This window comes from Budorcas taxicolor, chromosome 23 (genome assembly GCF_023091745.1).
Source record: "Budorcas taxicolor isolate Tak-1 chromosome 23, Takin1.1, whole genome shotgun sequence".
In the NCBI taxonomy this organism is placed as follows: domain Eukaryota; kingdom Metazoa; phylum Chordata; class Mammalia; order Artiodactyla; family Bovidae; genus Budorcas; species Budorcas taxicolor.
Window position 1 is genome coordinate 13,415,877 of NC_068932.1, and position 9,283 is coordinate 13,425,159.

Sequence of the window (9,283 nt, forward strand, 5' to 3'; positions counted from 1 at the left end):
TGTTTATGTTTTGTTCTTACTGTTTTCCCCCTAAACTTAGACTCATGTAGGTGTCCAAAGCCAGACCTCCTAGGTATGACTCCCACCCGCTTCTACATAAGATCATAGGTTGGAATGGCTAGGAGGCTTGTAATTTCTTGAGAGTCTGTAAATTGGACACTGCTATCTTTACTTGTCATATATCATCTGGAGGCTAAATAGTTCTGACTATTAATATTAAGCAGTGTTCTAGTACCTCTTCTCCGTTGTCTTTGAAGTACAATGCTTGTATGTCTGGAAATAAATGTATTAACTTAAGATTTCTGTGTGCTGAATTATCATGGATTGATTGTGACTATAATAGAAACTCTATTAGAAATGCTAAGAAAATTTGCAAAGAGCATATTTAGAATAAAAAATATAGCCTATCTTCTTTGGAGACAGAATCATCAGGCCATCAGATCTCCCTTTTCTCCTGTAAAAAGAAAATTAGCTTAGAGAGAGAAACAGTTCGTTGGACCTAAGGAAGGCCAATCATATGCCCTTGGGGAGTGAGAAAGTAGTACAACCTAAACTTCTGGTGAGGAAAGACATAGTTGAAGAAGAAACATTTCAGCTAAACTTGAAAAATGACTGTTAGCCAGTTGAAGAGTGGTAGGACATATCATTCTAGATGGTAAAAGAAACAGCGCGTCTGATGGCCTTGGGGCAAGAAAGTTTGGCCTGCAGGAAGAAAAACTAATGTGTCTAGGTGTAATGAACACGGAGTAAAGTTGGAGAATTTGGGGTCATTATAAGAAATTTGGGTTTTCTTTTAGGCACAGTGAACAGTCTCTAAAAGGTTTTAAGTAGAAAAGTAGTGTCATCTGATTTATGGTTTTGCTGTTTTGTTTTTTCCCTAAATCACCAGTAGCTTAGATGGAAAATAATTTATTAGAGTAAAAACAGAAAAGGTAGCTCAAAGGCCACTGTTACAGTCCGGGTGAAAATTTGGGCAATTTGGCCTTAATAGCGACAGTAGAATTTAGAGGAAAGATATATTTTGAAAGTGGAATCAATAGGACTTATCTGGATAAATGTTCAGTTTTGTAAAACACTTCATGGAAGTCCCTTAAAACCTCTTCCTCCTCCTCCTCACTTGGGCTATGATTTGTACTTTTGCTGGGATACAAGCAGGATGGCAGAGTCAGTATCACTTAAAGATTATTATAATCTCTCTAAGATAGTATTTTATAGTTACAATGAGGATTAATTAAAGTGACAAATTATTTCATTAGAGTAGTGGAAAATATTCTTTAAAAACTCTTTGAAGGGTAAAATGGTGAAAACAATTGTGTTTATGTATAAATGCATTCAAAAGCTTATATAGTGTACATAAATAAAACTGTCCTGTGTGGCCTTGTCTCAGGGAAATCTTTTCCTTCTCACGTGTTATAGGCAGCTGCTCTTCTGCCGTGTAACCTTGGGAAAGTCTTTCCTGCAGTTCAGTGCAATGAAAATGGCACACTCTCCTCCAGGGCACCACTCCGTCACTGGTCGGCCTAGTGTGAATGGCCTGGCATTAGCTGAGTATGTTATTTACAGAGGAGAACAGGTAATTCAGTTTTATTTGTTCATTTTCAGCAATACTTTAGAGCTGTATTTCAACCTTTTACTAATCTTTTAAATTAACAAGGTAGAGTGCCTTACAAACTGGATTTCTTTTTAACTTTTATTTGTAAATTACTTCAGACTTTAAAGTTGCAATAATAGTAAAGAGAATTCCCTTAGACCCTTTACCCAGATATTGAAAATGTTAATACTTTAGCATTCTCACTCCTTTATCATAGTCTCCCTACTATATGTGTATATCCTTTTTTTTTTTTTCCCCCCTGAGCTGCTTGGAAGTAAGGTGTAAGCATCTTCCTTTACACTTAAATACTTCAGGAAGTATTTCCTAAATATACCTTAATTTTAAGGACATTGTCTTAAAATTGTTAAAATCAGGAAAATATCATTGGTGTAGTAAATCTAACCTACATACCTTATTCAGATTTTGCCAGCTATTCTGAATTTTTTTTAAGCTTCTGTAAAATATAATGAATTAGAATCCTGTATTTATTCTAATAGTTAACCTCTCTGTAGCAAAGAAATGTGTCACTCCCGCTTGCTCTTAGTGGCATAGATGCAGTCAGAAGCGTCTCTAGAGCAGCATTATGTACTGGGGGTACGTATCAGGATAACCTCAGTTCCTAAAGACAAACACATGCTCAGTAGTCATCCTAGACCTGCTGATTGAGAATCGAAGGGATTGCAGTCACGTAAAGCTGTTTTGAGAAGAGGCCCTTTGATTCTGATCTACGACACTAATTTAGAGCTTCTTCCCTAAAGATAAGGAATCCTTAGAATAAGTCTCCATTCAAAAATTTTATTTACCAATTTTTGAATTAATCTTTCTCTTCCAGGCTTATCCTGAATATTTAATTACTTACCAGATTGTAAGGCCTGAAGGTATGGTTGATGGGTAAATAGTTGTTTTAGGAAACTAGCACCACCGAACCTAAAATCATCTAAGCAGCTGGTGGCCTCGTAAGTTTTACTCCTTTGCTGAGAAAAATCATCTTGTCCACAACCCTGTGGCAAAAGGTTAAAAATGTGAAAGGGTTTTAACATTCTGACTTGATAAAGCTTTAATAATGTACAGTGTTTTCTAAATATTTCCTGTTTTTCAGCACTTTAACAGATGCCATTCCAGGTTAAACTGGGTTTGTCTGTACTAAATTATAAACAGAGTTAACTTGAATCTTTTATACATTATACATTGATTCTAACAGAAACTGTTATTCCCCTCAACAGAACTCATTTTACTAATTATAGTACTGTGTTCTTCAAAGCACAGCATTTACACTGAATACAGTTTCATTTGTAAAACTGTAAATAAGAGCTTTTGTACTAGCCCAATATTTATTTACATTGCTTTGTAATATAAATCTACTGTTTTAGAATGGCAGCGGTTTACAAATTTTTTTCATATGTACTGCTCATCTGTACTTCATCTTGAATCATCATGATTGAGTGATCTTTGATGTTTGATTCCAGAGGCTGTGTTGAATTGTTAGCAGACACCTGATCACTTGGAAAGATTGATCCCTCAGATTTAATTTGCTGATGGAAGCATTTATCTCTCATAGATTATCTTTCCCATTTAAGAACTTGTTTCATAAATACTCTGGGAGTTTAATTTGTGATAACTTTGTATGTATAACACACATTCCAAAGAGCTCTTAACTATCACGGTCCTGATTATTATAGACACTTCTTTACAAGCCTCACACTCTGGGTTTCACATGGAAAATTTTTCTCATGTTATTTTGTGAAAATTAGAGCAACAGCTTCTGTCTTTCAGAGAACAATTACAATGTTGTTTTCATGGAATGTAAATAGGAGGTTGAATTTCAGATGTGGGAAGGGTAATCCTGAAATTTTTCGAATCTGTTCTAATTACCTTAAATTTAAAGGGAAAAAAATAGCAGATGGGAGTGGGTAGTTTTTCTCCTGTTCTTTTTCTTTGGCCTTACTGTTTCATGTATAACCAGTTTATACACCATAGGTAAGCTCAACCCAAAACCCTGACACGTGGGTGTCCCAGTTCTCTCCTGGCCTGCTGAATAGGCAGGTGCCATGAGATGGGTGCTTCCGCTTCTGGGTTGCCTCATTGTGACATGTTACACCCACTTGACATGTTACACCCACTTGGAAATACACTCTGTGCATCGCCTGGTGACCAGGCTTGTTTGGCAGCTGTGGAGGGGAATACCATCCCATAAAATGCCATTCCTACTTTTTAAGGTAAAACTACTTTTCCACAAGATATGCTGATGCATCTTGGTATAGAGACATGAGTTACAGCTTGGCATTTGTTGACTCTCATTCTCTTGGAAGTCAAGGCAAGATTGTTACCCACTTACACCTCTGTTAATGAGGCTGTTCCTATTCACTCTCTGTACCAATTCACATTTATTTTACATTTTATTCAGTCTCTAAATTAACTGGGCCTTTGCAGTAATTTGTACATAAAGTGCTAGAAAATCATGTTTCTTATCTTGAGTAAGAGTTATTCACAGTAAATGCATATCTGGAGTTGTTTCTACTGATGTAAATTGTGATCATTATTTAAGAGGTCAATTCCTGACCATAAAGTGCTTTTTATACAGCTCTCTAATAATTGCAAATATGATCCTAAAGTCGTTTCTTGAAACACAAATGGAGTATGCCAAATTTTATATAATTTTTCAGGTTCTGGAAGCTTCCAGGTTTTATAATTAGTAGATAATGAGATGAGTTAGTGGAGTTTATATTTACATACCTTCTCTCTCAACATTTAGCTCATATTGCTCACCTTATGAGTGAATCTGGAATTGCTTATCATGTAAAACCATCATGGTCTATGAGTTTACGATTTTGCAGCCTGTGTTGTTCCATCTAATTCATTTCTTAATTAGTGTGTTGCTTTTCTATGAATGATTATATTGTGGTTAATATGTTAGCATGGCATATTTCAGATAGCTTTTTGTTAGGAGCTTAGGGGTGGGGGGGGGACTGGGGATTTCTTTGAAGTTTTTGCATGAAATACTTTATGATGATGGAATTGCTTTTTCTTCTGTCTTATGATTTTTTTTTAAGAGATTTAACTTTTTGTGTGAGTAGTACTATTGTATCCATCTTGAGTGTCTTGTACTGTATCACATTCCATACCCTCATTTAATTCTTAATAAACTGTTCACTTGTTTTTCTTGGTAGCATGGTAATTACTGGAATAGTATAAATGTATTGAATGGTCTTTGAAAAAAATGGATTAAGATTACAATAAACCACAATTGCAGGAAAATAATGTAGTTTTGAGTCTACTAGTGATAGAGACTGCAGTTTAAAATTTGAAATACTGAACGCTGTGACCATGCCTCCTCAGATGCTTTAAGATGAAAGTAGCTGTCATATGCTTTTAGACATTTAGTCCACCCAGCGTAAGTTTTGGCAAACCTTCAAGCTCTTTCCTGGAAAATCTGTCTCTTTTTTTTTTTTTTTTTTTTTGCCACATTGTACAGCTTGCAGTATTTTAATTCTCCGACCAGGGATTGAACCCAGGCCCTCAGCAGTGAGAGAGCAGAGTCCTGACCCCTGGACCACCAGGGAATACCCCCGGGAAATCTGTCTTAACTTATAAAAGAGGCATAGGAATATATTTTTGTCTTCTGTATCATATAGAAAATTTATGAGTTTACAAACCTTAAAGTTAGTGGTCTTTATTACTCTTAAATGCTGAATGTCTGTGTGTATGATCAGTTCCCTGCTTTCGATAGTAAGAGAATAGTGGTGCAAATAACTCATAAGTCATTTAGCTGTGAAATGCTTTTCAGCAGCTGTCTCACTGCTTGAGTTGGGATAATGTTAACGTGTCCGCGTGCTAGTTCCTAAGCATGTGCGATCCTTTTCTTTGCACGTTGATGAGGAAAGAAAATTTGCAATAAATTTCCCTAAGCTTTTGTGATTAGTATTCCTGACTGGCCCTTTTCCTACTGTCCTGTCTTATCAGAGGAGTAGAGTAACAGAGGAAGCAAGTGGTGGTATACATTCTTCACCAGGAGAACGGTCAGATTTGTATAAAGTTAGCCTACTGAATCTGTACCCACCTCCTCCTCCTCATGCTTTACTAGCTGAGGAAGACTGTGACCTAAAATCTCAGTTATAGCTTCTTAGAAGGTTCTTGCTGTCCACACACAAACCATCATTGTCAGAAGTGTCCTCTCCACTTTGTTACCCATCCACAGTTGTTGTCATCACCATCACAAAGTCTGCACAGAGCCCTCCAGATGGTCTTCCAGTACACTGTAGAGCAGTGCTGCGTGAAAGTGGCCTGCAGACTGTTTGTTTCCAGCCCGTGCAGAGATGAAAACAAAAACTGAGAGGAGACTTTGATGGCAGTTTGACACTGATGCAGTGTTTTAAATTTCTTTCTTTTTTCTTTTCTTCAAGGCCGCGCCATGCAGCATATAAGATCTTAGCTCCCTAACCAGGGAATGAACCCATGCCCCCTGCATTGGGAGCACAGAGTCGACCACTAGGCCAGCAGGGAAGTCCCTTAAATTTCTTTACCTAAGATTTTGGTCTGCAACAAACTGGAAACTAAGAGGAAAACAGAAACTCTAGTCCCTCACAGATAATTTGAAAGGTAGAAGAAAAATAATGTTTGCTTTACCCCTTAGACCCATCACTTAGCACATGCTGACACATAATAGTCCCTCAAATAAGTTTTACTTGAGTGAAGAGTTATTAAGTGATTGGGCTCTAGAGTCAGATGAATGTGGATTTGAATTTTAGCCTATTCCATACCAGCTGTACAACCTTGAACAAATTACAGTACTTATAGGTTTGTTGCGGAGAAGGCAATGGCACCCCACTCCAGTACTCTTGCCTGGAAAATCCAATGAACGGAGGAGCCTGGTGGGCTGCAGTCCATGGGGTCGCGAAGAGTCGGATACAACTGAGTGACTTCACTTTCACTTTTCTGCATTGGAGAAGGAAATGGCAACCCACTCCATTGTTCTTGCCTGGAGAATCCCAGGGATGGGGTCGCACAGAGTCGGACACGACTGAAGCGACTTGGCAGGCAGGCATAGGTTTGTTGAGGAAACTAAATGATTTTCTGTATGTACTAGTAAGTACTGTGACTGGCAAAAGCTGGTTATTGTAATTATATTATTATTATTCCCCTGAATTCCCAGGACCGCTGGTTGGGGTTTTTCACTTGTCATGGAGCTACAGAACATAGAATTTTAAAACAAACAAAATTGATTAGCCACTGGTTCAGATGAAAACCTTTTTTTTTCATCTTTGTTCGGATGAAACCTTAAGAAGCTCACAGTGTGAGGTATGTATGTCACTACGTGGCTGAAGATCTTAATTTGAAAATGACTCACAAAAGCACACAGACAGTACAGGAGCCTGGTTGGGGAAAGAATACATACCCACAATCTTAACTGCATCATATTGCTACAGTACAGAAGAAACAAACTCCGCTCACATGATCAGAAGTCCGAAACAGTCCACTGTGAGTACAAGTCAGCAGATAACGACCTTAGAGGTTTAGCACCCCTACAAACTTGATATAGGATAATTACGGAATCAGTTCAGTTCAGTCGCTCAGTCGTGTCCGACTCTTTGCGACCCCATGAATCACAGCGTGCCAGGCCTCCCTGTCCATCACCATCTCTCGGAATTCACTCAGACTCACGTCCATCGAGTCGGTGATGCCATCCAGCCATCTCATCCTCTGTCGTCCCCTTCTCCTGCCCCCAATCCCTCCCAGCATCAGAGTTTTTTCCAATGAGTCAGCTCTTCCCATGAGGTGGCCAAAGTACCGGGGTTTCAGCTTTAGTGTCATTCCTTCCAAAGAACACCCAGGGGTGATCTCCTTTAGAATGGACTGGTTGGATGTCCTTGCAGTCTAAGGGACTCTCAAGAGTCTTCTCCAACACCACAGGTCAAAAGCATCATAACAGTATTTAAAATGATTGACTGGGAGAGGAAAATATAAAAACCATTAGGAAAGATGACACTGAAAAAAGGCAGAGTAGATTTGAAAGACTAAGTCTTTTGGAACTAAAAAATGTGTGATTAGTGAAAGAGCTTGGTGGACAGATTAAACCACAAATTGGGCATATGTGAAGAGAGAACTGGTAAACTAGAAGATAAATCAAGAAAGTACCCAGTTATAACAGAGGAGGGGATGGGAATAGGAAAAGGCTAAGAAGCATGGAGAACAGGATGAGAAGATCCAACATAAAGAACAGGGGAGAGAAGAGGTTTGAAGATTTTTTTTTTTTCCAGAATTTATAAAAGAGATACAGATCTTCAAATGAAAAGACATAACAAATATTTAAAGTGGTGAATAAAGACAAGGATGCTTCTAGACATAGAGTACAATTGCAAAAGACGAGAAAAATCTAAAAGCAACTAAAAAGACGTTATCTGCAAAGGAATAGTTGCACTGGTAGCAGGCTTTCTCAGTGGCAGCAGTATGGACCAGAAGGAAACAAAATAGGTTATAAGTGATGAAAAGAATGGGTGATAGCCTTGAATTCCATACAGAGATAAGTTAGCATTCAAAAGAGAGGCTGAAAAACACATTTTCAGATTTTGCTGTAAGAACTCAGGGTTGTTGTTAAGGAAAAAAGGCAGTTGAATCCAGAAAGGAAGGAATGGACTGCAAGAAGCATGGTGAACAAAGAAATTGGTGGACAGACTGAAATTACACTTGTGTAGAACGAGAAGCACTTTATTAACTGATACGGAATAATCTTCAAGATACAATAAATGAAGAAGCAAGCAGTTGGCAACTGTGTTTGATTTGTTACTCTCGTTTGTATAAAATAGGAAAAAGTACAATATACATTAGCTGCTTTATGCATGAAATGCCTGCAGGATACACACAAACTATTGGGAGGGCACCTGGGTACCAGGGGAGAGTGTGTTAAAGAGACTTTTTACTGTATATTCTTTTATTCTTTAGCAGGACTATAATCACTTAAAGTAGAACTAGAACTGGAAAGGCGGGGGAAGAAAGGTAAAAAAGCACTCCAACAAAAATGGGGATCTTAAGTGACGTACGTTTTTCTCTCCCAAAACATATGAAAGAATCTAGAATGAGTAAGAAATAATCTGTAAAGGGCTAAGAATAGGCAGGACCTTCCTGAAGAGTAAGAAGACAACCAGGAGGACCAGAGGTCAAGAATAACTTTAAGGCTGTAGTAATTAAGCATAATGGTGCAGGGACACACTCACCCGACCAACTGAGCAGAAAATGAATGGGGTTTTTGTATACGCCAGAGGTAGCATTACAGATCACGTGGGAAGAAGGAACTGTTCAGTAAATTGTTATGAAACAACTGGTTATGCATATGGGGAAAAAAATGTATATCTAGATGCATACACAAAATCACTTCCAGATGGATTTTATATAGGGCTTGATACGAAAATCGAAGTATTTTAAATGTTAAGAAAATATAGAAGACTTCCTGATTGGGGATAACAAAGAGCTTTTAACTGAGCTTCAAAAAAGATGTCATCCTAAAAGAAAATAAGTTTGACTATATTAAAATTAAGAACATCCTTGTTATCAAACGATTTCTGTAAAGTAAAGAGGCAAGTCACAAAGTGGGAGAAAAATATTTGCAATACATTTAAAGGGCAAAGGATTCATATCCAGAATATATTAAACTACAGAAAAAGTGAGTTAGAAACAGGCATTTCTCAAAATGGAAGACCC

The 9,283-nt window shown here is 37.8% G+C and overlaps 1 protein-coding gene across 1 annotated transcript in view; it reads left to right on the plus strand.

Annotated features, from left to right (window-relative positions):
* Positions 1–4,836, plus strand: part of TNKS2 (tankyrase 2) — a 63,853-nt gene extending 59,017 nt beyond the window's left edge. Inside the window, 2 exon segments of the mRNA XM_052660643.1 lie at positions 1,417–1,573; positions 2,424–4,836. Coding sequence (XP_052516603.1) covers positions 1,417–1,573; positions 2,424–2,486 — 220 coding nt within the window. The 3' untranslated portion in view covers positions 2,487–4,836.
* Positions 4,837–9,283: the final 4,447 nt, after the last annotated feature.